General features: G+C 39.9%; 4 protein-coding genes and 1 pseudogene across 7 annotated transcripts; 3 read left to right on the top strand and 2 right to left on the bottom strand.

Moving 5' to 3' along the window:
• On the top strand, window positions 1-5,011 carry LOC106342304 (protein transport protein SEC23-like). Its single transcript, XM_013781186.1, has 12 exons — window positions 1-984; window positions 1,052-1,225; window positions 1,340-1,501; window positions 1,611-1,753; window positions 1,949-2,024; window positions 2,136-2,305; window positions 2,426-2,507; window positions 3,192-3,269; window positions 3,766-3,927; window positions 4,032-4,295; window positions 4,423-4,527; window positions 4,618-5,011. The coding sequence occupies exons 1-12, from the start codon at window positions 220-222 to the stop codon at window positions 4,762-4,764; spliced, it is 2,328 nt and encodes a 775-aa protein (XP_013636640.1). The 5' UTR covers window positions 1-219; the 3' UTR covers window positions 4,765-5,011.
• Window positions 5,012-6,115: 1,104 nt separating this feature from the next.
• On the bottom strand, window positions 6,116-9,025 carry LOC106338703 (annotated as a pseudogene).
• Window positions 9,026-9,494: 469 nt separating this feature from the next.
• On the top strand, window positions 9,495-10,137 carry LOC106336903 (histone H3.2-like). Its single transcript, XM_013775878.1, has one exon. It carries the CDS (start codon window positions 9,510-9,512, stop codon window positions 9,987-9,989), a length of 480 nt encoding a protein of 159 aa, XP_013631332.1. The 5' UTR covers window positions 9,495-9,509; the 3' UTR covers window positions 9,990-10,137.
• A 1,326-nt stretch (window positions 10,138-11,463) lies between these two features.
• On the top strand, window positions 11,464-12,552 carry LOC106338702 (agamous-like MADS-box protein AGL97). Its single transcript, XM_013777618.1, has one exon. The coding sequence runs from the start codon at window positions 11,464-11,466 to the stop codon at window positions 12,550-12,552; it is 1,089 nt and encodes a 362-aa protein (XP_013633072.1).
• Window positions 12,553-12,800: 248 nt separating this feature from the next.
• LOC106336863 lies at window positions 12,801-16,164 on the bottom strand. Of its 4 annotated transcripts, none has more exons than XM_013775822.1 (5): window positions 16,006-16,164; window positions 15,411-15,614; window positions 15,167-15,304; window positions 13,469-14,938; window positions 12,801-13,397 (listed from the first exon to the last, which is right to left on the bottom strand). In XM_013775822.1, exons 1-5 carry the CDS (start codon window positions 16,043-16,045, stop codon window positions 13,003-13,005), a joined length of 2,247 nt encoding a protein of 748 aa, XP_013631276.1. In that variant the 5' UTR covers window positions 16,046-16,164; the 3' UTR covers window positions 12,801-13,002. The 4 variants fall into 4 exon arrangements, with proteins under 4 accessions (XP_013631276.1, XP_013631279.1, XP_013631275.1 ...); XM_013775825.1 differs by having other exon boundaries at window positions 15,943-16,015; XM_013775821.1 differs by lacking the exon at window positions 16,006-16,164 and adding an exon at window positions 15,926-15,995.
• Between the last annotated feature and the right edge of the window lie 175 nt (window positions 16,165-16,339).

The following is a 16,339-nucleotide window of genomic DNA, read 5'->3' as shown; positions in this document are numbered from 1 at the left end:
CAATAATTTGGTTTGGTTTCGAAGTGAACATTGCTGGTCGATTCGCTAATTTTGCTAGCTATACATCGGTTGGATGTGAGGGTATAAAAAGCAAAAAGAAACTTTTGACCCCAAACCCGAACGTAAACAAAAAAATCAGATCCATCCATCATCCACCCAAAAGGGTTTGAGACCACCTTCCCAGTGATTCCTAAACTCCACAATTCGATTCCCGATCTGATGGCAGAGATGGCGAACATGGATCCCGAAGGCATGGACGGAGTTCGCATGACCTGGAACGTCTGGCCTCGCACCAAGGTCGAAGCCAGCAAGTGCGTGATCCCACTCGCCGCCTCAATCTCCCCGATCCGTCGCCACTCCGAGATCCCTTCTCTCCCTTACGCTCCCCTCAAATGCCGAACCTGCGTCGCCGTCCTCAACGCCTTTGCCCGCGTCGATTTCGCCGCCAAGATCTGGATCTGCCCTTTCTGCTTCCAGAGGAACCCTTTCCCTCCTCACTACCACATGATCTCCGAGACCAATCTCCCCGGCGAGCTTTACCCTCAGTACACTACCGTTGAGTACGCGCTTCCTTCCACCGCCGGTCAGTTCGATCCCAGAACCGGCGCTGCTCCGCCTCAGACGCCTCCTCCTGTGTTCGTGTTTGTTCTCGACACGTGTATGATCGAGGAGGAGTTGGGGTTCGCTAAATCCGCGCTTAAGCAGGCGATCGGGTTGCTTCCGGAGAATGCTTTGGTGGGGTTTGTGTCTTTTGGTACGCAGGCCCATGTTCATGAGCTGGGGTTCTCGGAGATGTCTAAAGTCTTTGTCTTTAAAGGGGATAAAGAAGTCTCCAAGGATCAGGTTTTGGATCAGTTGGGGCTTTCCTCCAGGAGAGCTCCCTCTTCTGGGTTTCCCAAAGGAGCGCAAAATGGGTTCCAGAGTGCTGCTGGTGTCAACAGGTTCTTGCTGCCTGCCTCGGATTGTGAATACACACTGGACTTGGTAAGCTATGGTCAATAGATTTCTGCTATGTTGTGACGTGGATTTTGAGCATTGGTTTGGTATGCAGCTTTTGGATGAGCTGCAAACAGACCAGTGGCCTGTTCAGCCAGGTCATCGTCCCCAACGATGCACTGGTGTGGCGTTGAGTGTTGCTGCTGGATTGCTTGGAGCTTGCTTGCCTGGAACTGGGGCTAGAATCGTTGCTTTGGTCGGAGGTCCATGTACAGAGGGCCCTGGAACGGTTAGAGCTTGTTGATTCCTTAGATGATGGCACTGCCAAGTTTCATCGCACCATTTATCTGAACAATGTTTGTTATAGTCTCTGGATCAAAGTTTCATTCTTTCTTCTTTTCAGATTATCTCAAAGGATTTATCAGATCCTGTGCGGTCTCACAAAGATCTAGATAAAGATGCTGCCCCTTACTATAAGAAAGCTGTCAAGTTTTATGATAGTATTGCAAAGCAACTGGTCGCTCAGGGTCATGTGTTAGACCTGTTCGCTTCCGCACTTGATCAGGTATCAATGTGTCGTGATTTTAGTTTGCGTGATGACCAATCATTACTCATCACATAATTCGATACCTAACTATAACTGTCTCTCTGCTGTTGCATTTTGGTATAGTTAGGTTGGGGTTGCTGAAATGAAAGTTGCAGTTGAAAGTACCGGTGGCCTTGTTGTTCTATCTGAAAGTTTTGGGCATTCCGTATTTAAAGATTCCTTCAAACGGGTGTTTGAAGATGGCGAGCAGTCTCTTGGCCTCTGCTCTAAGTTGGTTTCTTCTCTGCTTCTGTGCCAATACTTTCCTATAATTTCGTCTGTTAGTTGGTGCAGCATGATTAGGATTATTTTGGTAACTCAAGATCTTATGTTGTAGAACATTATGCATAATATTGCTTTTATGCTACGATATTATATATTTTGAAGCCTTATAGTTTGAACTGACTACGAACCTTTCATTTTCAGTGGCACGCTTGAGATCAATTGCTCAAAAGATATCAAAATTCAAGGGGCTATCGGGCCTTGCTCGTCATTAGAAAAGGTTATATATATCCTATGTGCTTGGAATTCATTTTTTCAAAATGTTTCGTTTGTGATTTGTAAATATATAATGCTATCTGATGTTAATTGATTTTCTTTTGGAGCCTTGCAGAAAGGTCCCAGTGTTGCCGACACAGTCATTGGAGAGGGGAATACCAATGCTTGGAAGTTATGTGGCCTCGACAAGAGTACTTGCTTGACAGTTTTCTTTGATCTATCCTCAACCGGGTCAAATGCTCCTGGAACTGTAAATCCTCAGTTTTATTTGCAGTTTCTTACAAGGTATTCTGAAAGCTTTGGTTTGTCTCGGTGTTTTCCTTCTTTTTTTGTCTCGACCCTTTTGTCTCTGCTTTATGTTACTACTTTCCGTCATTGTATTTACTATTGTTGACTGGATTGCAGTTACCAAAACCCTGAAGGTCAAACATTGCTCAGGGTTACAACAATAACCAGACAGTGGGTAGATACTGCTGTGAGCACTGAGGTTCGTCTTTGTCTTACTTTCTGCATAACTTACGACTTTGTACTTAAAATCTAAAAGCAATTGATTTATGAGTCGCAGTCTTTTTTTGCTATGCTAGACCTACAAGTGTGCTATCAAATTTTATTCCACGCTGTGCCAATGCGCTTAAATTAGTATTGTTGAGCAATTTTTATTGTAATATTCTTTGATCGGATTTTGGTCGACTTGCAAACAATTGCCATTTGCTAACTAGTGTAACTAGTAAAAGCTAAGTTATTATGATTTTAGTTGAAAAGTGCTAGTCTTTTGGCTTTCAGTGGGATTTACACTGGAAAATTTAGTTGGTTAAGGAGAACTTGGATCTTTACTGTTACTGTATATAATACTCTGCTTCCTAATGCTTTTGTTTATATGAGTCCTAACTATGAACCTCCCATGTGTAACCTCTTTTCCCTGCTTCGCCGCAATATTATATTATGTGAATCTTAGAATTATTGTGTGATTGCATGATTTTGCCCTTTTCCGAGTGTTGATTCAAGTACCAGCTTGATAGGCATATTTTCTTGCATTTCTTATCACGAAATCGATGATAATTGCGGCTTAGGGTTAGGTGCCATTCAGGTAAATATATTGTTGTGTTTTAATATCACAAAGCGTTCTATCAAGCTAATAGTTTGTCACAACGGTTGCGACATACATTCTCAGGAACTTGTGCAAGGCTTTGATCAAGAAACTGCTGCTGTTGTCATGGCAAGATTAGCTTCCTTTAAAATGGAAACCGAGGTACATTGCATCATCTCCTGGCCAATTTTTTTTTTTTATTGTTGCTGGCTGGGGTAAGAGGTTAAGCGCATTGTGCTTTTGATGACTTAAAATTTTTTGTCTCCTGGCCAAATTTATCTACTAGAAAGTGTTCATGTATATGTCCAAAGGAAGTCCATTTTAGTTGTCACAAAAATGAACCCATAGAAATATCAAACCTAGAGACCTTTTAACTATTAAAGGGGTAAAATAAACCTAACTCGAGAATGTTCCCCGAGAAAACGTCAAAGACTTCTTCCCTGTAGCATCTTTACTGATGAACCATGTTGGTTGCCTTATATTCAGCTTTATTCTCTTTATAACAAGAACTTGTGCATCTGTTAGGCACTTACGCTCATAGTAAGACGGCTATGTAATAGTTGCTTTGTAATTTTGTCTTATTTATTGCGGTACTTCATTTAGCTATGACTAGTATTTTAATAGTGTGTCTCACATACAAATTATCATGTTACCTCAGGAGGGATTTGATGCTACTCGATGGCTAGATCGGACTCTCATTCGTCTGTGTTCAAAATTCGGTGACTATAGAAAGGATGACCCAACCTCTTTCACGCTGAATCCATATTTTTCATTGTTCCCTCAATTCATGTTTAACCTGCGGAGGTCACAGTTTGTCCAGGTAGACTAACTGTTTTTAAATTCATGTTTCTCTGCGCTGCGTGATTGGCCTATATAGGCTGAATGAATCGTGAATTCTCGTTTGTGCTGTTGGAACGGTGGCAGGTCTTTAACAATAGTCCAGATGAAACTGCGTACTTCCGCATGTTGCTAAACCGGGAGAATATTTCGAATGCAACGGTCATGATCCAACCATCGCTGACATCATATACATTCAGTTCACCGCCTCAGCCAGCTTTGCTGGATGTGGCTTCTGTTGCAGCCGACAGAATTCTTCTGTTAGATGCATATTTTAGTGTTGTTGTCTTCCATGGAATGACTATAGCACAGTGGCGAAACATGGGTTACCATGAGCAGCCTGAACATGAGGTAACACACTTTGAACTTGTAATTGTCTGTTTAGTTGCGAAAGCATTCATCATCCAGAACCATCTTTTTCACACATGCGTGGTTTATCAATTATATGTTCCTAAACCTCTGTTGTTTTTTTTGTCAGGCCTTTGCTCAGCTATTGCAAGCTCCCCAAGAGGATTCCCAGATGATAGTCCGGGAGCGTTTCCCTGTCCCGAGATTAGTTGTGTGTGATCAACATGGATCTCAGGTCAGTAAATCACATTTGTTTGATTTGTCATCTCGATAATGATGATTTCTTATGTAAACTCTTATCCATTAACACCACTCACTTTCACAGGCAAGGTTTTTATTGGCAAAGCTGAATCCATCAGCGACTTATAACAATGCAAACGAGATGTCAGCTGGGTCTGATGTAATCTTCACTGACGACGTGAGCCTGCAAGTCTTTTTTGAGCATCTCCAAAAACTGGCCGTGCAATCCTGAGAGCAGCAGTCACTGCCATGGCAGTCCCGGTTTTCGTTTAAATTATACATGTCTTCCTTACTATCCGTTTGTACCAATTTAGAGCACTTTTGTTTGCTTTTTTCTTATATCAACTCGTTTCATTTTCTGTCATCTTGGTCTCGCCTAAAATACATCTTGGAACACAATAGCTATTTGAATTGGGATTTGTCTGGAGTAAAAAGAATGACTGTTTATTTTAAGTTTTTTCTTTTGGGTTTTGAAGTCATATGATTTTGAGCTCTGAACCCAAATAAAACTCTGCAATATTGGGTTACGTAGTCTTTCTTTTCTACCCCTTTGCAAACTCTTATATGGACAACAATTACCTTTGTCTGTCTATTTGATCAAATATCTGTCTTTGGGTAAAAATTTTGAAATCCCGAAAATTAACTTTAGGATTCCAACTCCATGCGATCAAAAGATATGGACGATCGAATAGATGTCAAAGCGTACCAACACATACCTTTTGTATTAATCACACCACTGTCATACGTGCATAAGCTAGTAAAAATATCCCTTTTACCAGATATGAAGGGTGAATGTAGAATAATAAGCTGAATGATTTATACTTTTTACCGTACCAAGGTTAACATTTTTTAATAAAGATTTTTTTTTTTTTCATTTTACTTTAGTAGGTGGTGAGTTTTCAGAGTGTTTTTATTTTCTTTTAACCGATTACAAAGGTGAATATTTATAAAACAGTAGATTGAATGATTCTGTGCTGATTCTCTCACTAAAAAGGCGCGAGTGTGAGGCTATTTGTTTTCCAACATAAGTCATGAACAGTTGTTAGTAAGGATTTTCAGGATAATCGTACTAAAGCCTAAACATCACTATGACTTTGTTTCTGTGGGTTTTAGTTGACAAAAAAAACAAGACCAAGTGATTTCCCCGTTTTACCAGTGTGAAGTAAGTTCTTAAGATTCTATTTTACCTTTTAACGTGGTATAAGGTGGGGGATTATTTTTACTCCGAGTTGTAAGAAACATATTCATCAATCCATGATCATATGGTTATGTCTGCAACTATCATGTTTATCTGGTCGTATCTTAGTTCATTTGGACTTCCAAGTGGAAACAACATACACTGAGAAAATGAAACAGATCATTGATGAAACGGAACAACTCTCCAAACTTTCATCAACAAGAGGAATGATGTTACTGATACAAAATTGTGTAACAAGACAGAAAAGGAAGACAAATGCAAACTGATGCACTTCGATGTTCTTGAAATCATAAGATCAGGTTCTTAAAATAAACCTTTCAAGATCAAATGAAGATCTAATCTCAATTCTATTGCTCAACACAATGAAGCAACTTTTCATGTGCTACTAATCTAAGTCATTGAGTTTGACTTGGAACCTGTCACCTGAAGATAAAACCTTCACACTCACCGTGTTAAGCTAGATGAGCTACCAACCTAAAACTAATTGGTGATAAATGAAGTGGTCCATCTATCTTATATATTATTAAGGATCTCTTCCAACATCCGATGTGAGACACTTTGTGTCTAATACGCCCCCTCGAGATGATGGTTCTTTGAGCGTCAATCTTGGAATGCTCGGGCAAGGATCGATGGGCCAAATTTGGACCAGATCGATGTGGATCAGGTTGGACTGCGTGGATCGGACTCTGATACCATGTTAAGCTAGATGGGCTCCCAACCTAAAACCAATTGGTGATAAGTTGAGTGGCTCATCTATCTTATATATTACTAAGGATCTCTTCTAACATCCGATGTGAGACACTTTGTGTCTAATACGCCCCCTCAAAATGATGGCTCTTTGTAGGCCTGGGCGTTTTTAACTCAACCCGAAGTACCGACCTTAATCCGAACAGGAAAAACCGAAACCGAATCCGAACTGTTTTACAAAAATATCCGAATGGGACTTATGAGCTTACTACTTTGGACTTTGGTTATAACCCGAACCGAACCGAAATCCGAATTAGGATCCGAAGATATCCGAAATTAGTTAAATATGCTAATGTTTTTATATATATTAAGGTGATTTAGATATTTTAGAGTATTCAAACTATTTTTGTAGTTTGTTTTATTTGTTATTTTGAATTCTTTTTAGTTAATTTAGATAGTTTAACTAATTTTTAATTAGATTTGTAAATAATCTATATATTTTGAATTTTTTTTTTGTCAATTTTCGAGGTTTTTAAAAATATATTTTTGTAATTTTAAACATTGATTAAATCCGATCCGAACCGAACCCGGAAGGAACCGAACCAAACTCGATCCTATAATTAGTAAAAAACCGAATGGTACTTATGAACATAACACCGAAAATTCGAAAATCCGAATCACCCGGACCGAAACCGAACGGACCACCGAACGCCCAGGCCTAGCTCTTTGAGCGTCAATCTTGGAATGCTCAGACAAGGATCGATGGGCCAACTTTGGACCAGATCGATGTGGATCAGGTTGGACGATGTGGATCGGGCTCTGATACCATGTTAAACTAGATGAGCTCCCAACCTAAAACCAATTGGTGATAAGTGGAGTGGCCCATCTATCTTATATATTACTAAGGATCTCTTCCAACATCCGATGTGGGACACTTTGTGTCTAATACACCGAACCATCTTCCCACTCTGTCTTCCCAACCAAAACCAGCCTTCTTGCGTTTATCCGAGCCGCCCTCTTGAACACCCATTTCAGCGGTTTACTCTCCAATTCCAAATCAACAGTTTGGCCCTTGATTCTGAGAACGGTTGCTACGGTGGCTGCAGCTCCTTGGATATCTTTGTCCAAAGCACACACAATGTTCTCTACCTCCTGTCCCAATTCTGGCAACAAATCCTTCTCCTTAAGCAACTACATGGACAAGGAAATAAGGAATCCGAGATTATTAGGCTAAAACTGAACTTTTTTCAGGCAATGAAAGCTTAGATAGTAAGCAGAGAGTTTAACTCACGTCAACAATTACATCATCGATCAAATCCCTGTCACAACATTTTTTTATATCAATAGACTATGGGAAAGATCATGTCAATCTCAAAAACAATACCAGTGTAATATGACAGACCACAAACAATGGATGCATCAAACTGTATTCACTCTGAATAACCAAACTTTTCAGCAAGTGAAAAGAGTTGTTTCAAATCTGCAACGGCTTCTCCAGCTCCACCAAATACATCTGTCTATAAAAAATTAGAAGCTTTATAGAGAGAAAGAGATTAATAAGAATAATAAAGGAAATAACCTTCCAAATCATCTAAGGACTTCACAGAAACCACTTATATCAGAATAAATAAAAAAGCAATTCAAGTCCCACATCGGATATTAGACAGAATAAAGTCTAATATAAATAAGTGGTCCAGTCCCACTTATTATGAGGTTTTTTGGGAGTAACAACCCAAGAACAAATCCGTGAGGGCTTAGACCCAAATCGGACAATATCATACTAAGCGAAGGGTTGGACATCTGGTGACGGACATCTGGCTCTAGTTGAGCGTCTGGCCTCCAGCACAGGCATCCGGTCTGGCTCTAGTAGAGCATCTGGCCCAGGAGTGCATCTGGTCTGTCACAACAACTTGCAATAGCTGCTCAATAGCATCGTCCGATATCCCCGTGAACCCAAGTTCCTTTTTTATCTCATCAGTTGGCTTCTTTTCTATCTATTTACCACGCAACATATAAATAGTAGGTTGACAAAATAAAGAATAACAAAAGTATTCATAAAAAGATGGAATTTTTAATTAATTTTAGAAGATAAAGTAGCCATCTCCAAGTAGCAAACTAATGGTCTTTAAACAGCTAACCTTGTCTATAATGACACAAACTCTTCCAAACAAGTTCTCGGGTACACCATACTTCCTTAGCAATTCTTGTAAAACCTGTACAAGGAAGAAGCTATGGCAGGTTAAAGCTCCAGTGAATCAAAATACTCCAGAGTCCAGATTGTGCAGAATAATCTAATATTCATGTTTGTCTTGTGCAGATTGCTTGAAGAAGGTGACTAAGGATGAAATTAATTCTGCTTCAGCCTGAACGAAATGGTTTCAAGCAATTAAATCACACAGAGACAAGAGGTGGTTAATAAAGCAAGAAAGTAGAAGCCGTATAAAAGGTGTGTGAGAGAGAAGCAGACAGTGACATGAGGGAGACCAATAATTATCCATATTCCACTGGTAGTGCTCTCGTCGCCTTCCTCTGTCATTATCTCATAACTTTTCGACTCACAAGACGGGTCAGACAACCAAGCATCGAATCCTATATACGTATCCTCCATCTTTTCAAATAAGCTTCAAGCATTGGCATTTGACAACAATGTATCACATTCGATTCTCTTGATGCACAAAATAGTACTATCACCTATTACTTTTTTTTCTTTTTCTGTATCACGCGGGTTGATGGTATCATCTATTACTTATTGTTTACTGATGAATCAAATCTCTTCTACCCATATTTTTGAAATTCGTTCATGCCGAGCATTTTCAAGTGGCGCTACGAACTTTTTTAATAATAAAAAGTCGCGCCAAAGATGCCGTGGTCTGGAAAAACAATGATTTTAGTATTAGTACATCACACGGATAGGTCAAATGGGCGATTGGAGTGTTTTAATTGGTTGACAAATGGAACCACGCGGATTGATGGCATCATGAAATCTTAACCGTCGATAGTACTTTAATCCAACGGACAAGAAAATAGATTTTCCTCCGGAATAAATTTATTTTCTTATAAAAGCAAACACATCTTCGATCGTAACTCTTCACATGCCAACAACCTTCGCATTATCATTCCCATTCTCTAGATTGTTCGAAGTGACTCTGTTTGATTTCGAGATGGCTCGTACCAAGCAAACCGCAAGGAAATCCACCGGAGGCAAAGCCCCAAGAAAGCAGCTCGCAACGAAAGCAGCCAGAAAATCCGCTCCGGCCACCGGCGGCGTGAAGAAGCCACACAGATTCCGTCCAGGAACGGTGGCCTTGAGAGAGATCAGGAAGTACCAGAAGAGCACTGAGCTTCTGATCCGCAAGCTTCCTTTCCAGCGTCTGGTTCGTGAGATCGCTCAGGATTTCAAGACGGATCTGAGGTTCCAGAGCAGCGCCGTCGCGGCTCTACAGGAAGCAGCCGAGGCTTACCTTGTTGGGTTATTTGAGGACACCAATCTCTGTGCGATTCATGCGAAGAGAGTCACTATCATGCCTAAGGATATCCAGCTCGCTAGGAGAATCCGTGGTGAAAGAGCTTGAAGAGTTATGCGATCTGCTTCTCGGTTTTAACTTTCATGTGTGTGTTAGTTAATGCGTTGTTTATGTCTAGCCTTTGTGTCCTGAAGGTGTTCGACGAAATATCCCAACGAGCATATCTCTTGTTTAATAAAAACTTATTTGATACGTTTCCTGTTATCGTTGCTCGTTAGATCACATATAGCATCTCTCCCAGGGCATCGGCCTTATGAATAAATCATCAAAGTATATACAGAAAACGACCTGCACGATTTACAAACCAGTTAAAGAGGTTTTAAACTATTGATTCGGTTTGTAATTAGACTCTGGTAATTTTTAAACTCGGGAAAAATGAAAACTAAAAGCTATAAATTGGTTTAACAAAACCAGCTAACTGAATTTGTACCATAATCTACACTGTCGTTGATGAAGCTTTGATCAAAGGGTCCAGCTTTCAGCTGTGGCTCAATATTAAGATGAAACTGACATCAGGGAGGCTCCAGCATTCTCGTTACCTCCTCAAGTGTTTTTTTTTTCTCATAAACAAGGTAACTTGATGGAACCCAAAAACTTAAGAAACTATTTGCGTCAATTTTCTTTTTCATATCCATTCTCTTCACAAGGAGCCTTTTAAATACAAACTAAAAGTATTAGTGGATAAATCCACAATCCTATAAACTAGGAAACATAATTGCATAACTAAATAAATAAAGATATGGAGATCAAGCTCCTACACTTACGGAAACGTGAAACAACAATAAGGAAATCAGGAAACGCCTTTTATCTTCTTAACCAAGTCTGGTTTGATTTGGTTATCTTGATTGAACCATTTGGTTCGCATCATAACTTCTAACCATTCTGATTCCCTTTTGGTATTTATAAGCTTGCAGGTTGTTCTAATTGGAGCAGTTGAATAGCAAAATTTTTGTCTTAGGCCCATGGGGAAACCTGGAACACTACTTGTAGTCTAAACATATTGAGTTCAGGTGGTGTTGTATTCTATGTGACGTAAGAATAGCAACAAACTAGTGTGTGTGTGTGTGTGTGTGTGTGTGTGTGTGAGTAGACAAATTGCTCCGTTCTCTTAATTGAAAAACAGCACCACTTTGACCTACACGGTCGGTTTACGTTAAGTTCGATTTAAGATATTACAAAGCCGGTTAAGAGGTTTTCTTGTTGATTAGGTTTGGAATTGGATCACCAGTAAACCGGCATCGGCTTAGACTCTACTAATAACGCGGGGGAAAAAAAAAGGCTATAATTGGTTTAACTAAACCGGATCGCCGACATTTAGTAAGATTTTCCCTTTTTTTGGACAACAGAATCGAAATAAGATTTTTCTTATTTTATTACCGTTTACGTAGAATCCAATCCATCACTAATTTGTTGACTTATATATATACTGAGAGAGAGAGAGAGATCAGAGTCCACCGATCACTCACACGCTAAACAAAACAAAAAAAAATCAACCTGAGTCTATTTTTTTTCACGAACGAGAATGGTGAAAGGTACAAAGAGGAAGGCTACGATGGAGAGAATCACGAAACGCGAATCTGCGGCAACGACTTTCACGAAACGAAGCTTCGGTCTCCATAGCAAAGTCGCACAGCTCTGTCTTCTCAACGGCGCACAGATCGCAGTGTTGGCAACACCTCCTTCTGCCAACTCCAACGTAAGCTTCTTCTCCTTCGGTCACTCTTCGGTTGACTCCATCGTTACCGCTTTTCTCAAGGGAGAGAGACCTGCTGTCCGAGAAGAAATAGATGATCACGAGGAGGACCTTGGGATTTGTCTCGCAAGAAAAGAGTTAGGGTTGCCTCAGTGGTGGGAGGACGATTCTTTTCTCAAATCTAAGAATCCCCAAGAACTGTCCCATGCCATCACCTCAATGTCTAGGTTGTTGTCAAAAATCAATGAGTTGCGTGCTCAAGACGCAGAGGCAGAGCCTCCTCTGAAGAAACAGAAGAAGAAGAAGAACGAGGAGACAATGAAGAAAACAGAACCCACGGTGGAACAAACCCTAGTTCTCCCGTCCGGTTCCAGTGACAAAACCCTAGATTACAACAACAATAATGTTATGAGAGATGAGGAGCTTGATCAGATCATGTCTACTTGTGATAGTTTTGGTCTCCCACACAACAACAACAATGACTCCTTGGACGAGATTGATTTTGATCAACTAATTGATCTTGACTTCGATTTTGATTTTCAGTCTATGAATTCTTCTGACAACAACGAGACCATGAAGATGACAGAGCCCTTGGATCAACCCCTCCTTCTCCCATACGATATTTGTGGCACTCCAGACAACAACACCTTTTCAACTGGAGAGATGAACTTGATTGATATCCGTCAACTCAGTGGCTTTGACTTGGACACCAGTTCAGTATTCGTTGGTGATTCGCTTTTGGACTCTACAATGAACTGCGTAGCTTCTGCTGATGGGTTTATGGAGGCTAACAGTATTCAAGAGACTAATAGTTCTGCATTGAATTCTGTGGCTTGTGATGATGATGATGCCTCTGCTGCTTTGAATGAAGAAGACACCAACTTCTCTGATTTTCTCACTCAATTTCTGCAGTCTTGAAGATAACAACAACACTATATGGTTTATTAGTTATTTTCAGTAACTTCTTTGTCTTAGTTACTTTTTAATGTGTTTCACACTGATGTATGTAACAAATGAAGGGTCTTGTTTGATCTCTCATCAATTTTCCATATCGGTAGGGAATTGATCAGACTCAAACAGCTCACCTTCAGTTTTGGATTAATTGTAAGACTTTGTGTTTCTGTGTTATATGTTTTTGCAGTGCATACGTTATTCCAATCCACAAATAGTTTCTAACAGCTTAGTATCTTAAGATTCAAATTTGGAACACCTAATCAAACACAAAGTTTAAATCTAAACGTCCAAACGAAAGAAAAAAGTCTGAAGCATAAGTAACGAAAGCTCCTACAATAACCAAACTTGTTGCTTTTCTTTATAAAAGTCAAAAGTCTTCTACTTAAAGAGTTACACAACAGATAGAGCCTTCTACTACTTAACAGAGGAACAGCAAACAAATGGGACCCAAAAGGGTCTTCCTTTCACTTTCCTCTCCTCTCTCTTCAACTCCACTGGATACTTTGCTGGCGACTTCCACTCCTCACTCACTTCTCTTCTCTCTGGCCAGCGACCTCCCTCTTCAGGAGAAGTCTCTTGGTCCAATAATATCGAACTCACTCTCGGTATGTTACTCTTTGCCTCTGCTGCTGCTGCTGCTGCTGCAAGCCTTGGTGATCTTGCTTCACTCAGAAGGTTCTTCAGCGGGACGTGCTGGTCCTTTGCTGTCTTCTCCATAGTGATCTCTTGGTTTTCGGACAGAGCAACAGCAAGAGATGATGACTGTGATCCGTTTTCACTAAGTCCTGTTCCATCAAACATCGGCGTGGCTATAACAACTATACATAAGCATCTCTTTTTGAGTGAATATTAGTCAATAAAGGTGAAATAGCTGACATACCTGAAGTAGACGCAAACGCATTGTAAGTGTTATTATTTCTAGTGACAAGCGGACTTGAAACCAGAGATCTAATGTGTGCTTCTGATAGATTCTGCAGTCTCCCGAAATCTCGAAGGTCATTTGACTCAATTGTCACAGGGACCTCAGCATACAAGTTGTGTGCTTTCAGTACATCACTGTCAATCTCATTTGCTTGAATAACCCCCAACCCACCAACTACTCTATTGAATTCCGTCCTTCCGCTTTCCACTAACTTCTGATTATTAGCTGTTTGAGCAGATTCATCAGTTGCAAAATTGCTTAAAGGATCAGCTACTCTTATGAAACTGCTTTCCTCCACTAACTGTTCTATGCGAGCTTCATCACAGGTTTCAGCACCAATTTCTAGAATGGAGTCTATAGATGTTTCTGGTGAACTTTTCTTCTGATCGTCTCCCTCCATTGCAACAGAAACATAATGTTGAACATCACAAGAGGATTCAGAGATCAGCTTGCTCTTTGGGCTGTTCTCCTCAGTTACAAGATTTGCCTGAATAAGTTTACTCTCATGACCAGTGAGATCTGAACGGCTCATATCAGCATTCGAGTCAGCAACTATAGGAACTACTTCAGGTAGGGAGGCTATTTCTGATTCGACAGTTTCTTGGGAAACACCAAAAGATGATGATTCACCCTCTTCGGCTTTCATTATGATATCTTCAGGGCCAGCCTTAGCTATTACCAAGTTGTCTCCACTGGGAATTTCCACAGCTGTTTGGCCTTGAGGTTCAGCTTTGTCTTCCAACAGAAGCTTGTCTGATGAAGAAACTTCAGTGCCAATACTTATGCCTACGTTCTCTGCCTTACTACGAGTATCGGTTTCACATTCTTCTCCCTTAGGTGTTTCGGGAAGATTCGATTCAACTTCTTCATGTTTGGTTCCATCCAGAGAGACGTCAGCATTTTCTGTAAAAGGTATATCATCACAAGAAGATTGTTTGGTGCTGATAACTTGGTCTGCATTGGTTCCTACAGAAGAAGTATTGACCGGAACATTATCATCACTGACTACGGTATACTCAGCTTCACCAGGATGAATCATACTCATTTCTTCAAAAGCAAATCCATGCGGACCCTCCAAGTCCGAGTAAATCACTTCATCGTTCCATGATGGATCAAAAATATCCTTTCTCTTTCCTAATGCAGATGCTAACTTAGATTCAGACTCATCAGGTAAATCTTCTTTGCAATCTGTCTCTAACCCAACATTGGATATGGTATCACCACCACCTTCAATGACCTGAGCTCCCTGTGATGAATCATTCAGAGTTACAAATGGCATGGAGTGTCCTTCAATAAAAGGTTCTCCCCCTTGTTGATTCCCTGAAGCTGCTTCAACAGATTTTGGGAAGTTGTCAAGGACTTCCACAGGTGGAACTTCACAGCTCTCTTGAACCACTTCAGGGCTTTTGTTGCCCGGCTGAGTTTCACCTGAACATGAAAGCCCAAAATGGGAATAAAACCAAGAAATGTTATAAACAGATAACTGAATTGACCTGGATAATAAGATAATCTAGAGGTTTGGTAATTCATAAAATTATTAAAATGAATCTTGATGAACAGAACCCCTACCAAACACATTAAAGCAGCATAGCATAGATACAACCAAGGATCAGAAAGTTCCCTAAATTGTTTTTTTATCAAAGAAAGTAAACTCACCAGGATTCTTAGCGATACAATTTGTTGCTGTTTCTTCCTTTTCCTTGAAAGAGTCAGATCTTGAAAATTCAGAAACAGCATATGCAAAAACATCCTCTTCCCCAATCCTCTCATCAGCTTTCTCCACAACTCTTGGACCTAAGCTCATTTACACATAAATAAAACATTAGCATCAAGGAAGTAACAGGCTAGAAAAACATGAAGTTTTTTTCTACATATTCATCCAAATCACAAATGTCCTTACTTGGGAGTTTTTGCTCATCATCCAAGCAAGGATCTTCCTGCAAATCAAGATTCTGTTTGGGCATTTCGGAATCAGGGATCTCAAATCCCTTGATGGTTCCACAAATTTTCTTGTGTGAACGCCGGTTTTTAGCACTAGGATGTGGATTTGGATAGTTCCAACCACATTTAGTGCAGACATGATGAGCCCCATTGCTCTGACCTCCTGTAAAATAGAATTTTTTACAAAGTGATCTTCAGTGTCCTTATACTTAAAAACTCTAAAAAGAATTTGATTAAATAACTTGAAAAAGGAGAATCAGAAAGCCCATTAATCATATAGACATAAAAAGACAAAAAACGAAGAAGCCATTATTGCAAAAAAAAAAAAAAAATCAAATTTTGCTAGAAAGTTCCAAAAATTATCTAAAGGAAACAAAAAAAAGAAATACTTTTTGATGCACTGGGAATCAAAATCTGAGAAGCATATATTACAAGAGACAACAAAGTAAGCGATGAACAAAAACCAACTAAAACCTGAGAATGCTACTGACATTGAAAGATCTAAAATTGGGAAGAGAACCCTGAAGAACATTGTTAAATGATTAAGAAGGAACCTGGAGAGTGTGGTGTGTTGATGTGGTCCTGAGAATCCATGATGTGCTTCTTCTTTTCTTTTTTTTTTTTTTTGCTCTGGCGAAAGATAAAAGTTTTAGGTTTTAACAGAGGAGAAGTTGCGAGTTTTGCTTTTCTTTCTTTTGTTGTTGCGAGTTAAAAGTTTTGGAAAACGATGAAGCAAAGCAAAAGCCCACTCGCGATAAATAACCAAACGCCTGATCGGTAAGTGGGCCCATATTTATGGAGCTTTTTTTAAAATGGCAAGTATCATTGGCTCATTACTAATTCGCACAATCAACAAATCCTTAATCATTATCATCAGTTTCGTGACAT

This window comes from Brassica oleracea, chromosome C4 (assembly GCF_000695525.1).
Source record: "Brassica oleracea var. oleracea cultivar TO1000 chromosome C4, BOL, whole genome shotgun sequence".
In the NCBI taxonomy this organism is placed as follows: Eukaryota; Viridiplantae; Streptophyta; class Magnoliopsida; order Brassicales; family Brassicaceae; genus Brassica; species Brassica oleracea.
Note: the sequence above shows the minus strand (reverse complement) of the source record. Positions and strands in the feature narration are given on the sequence as shown.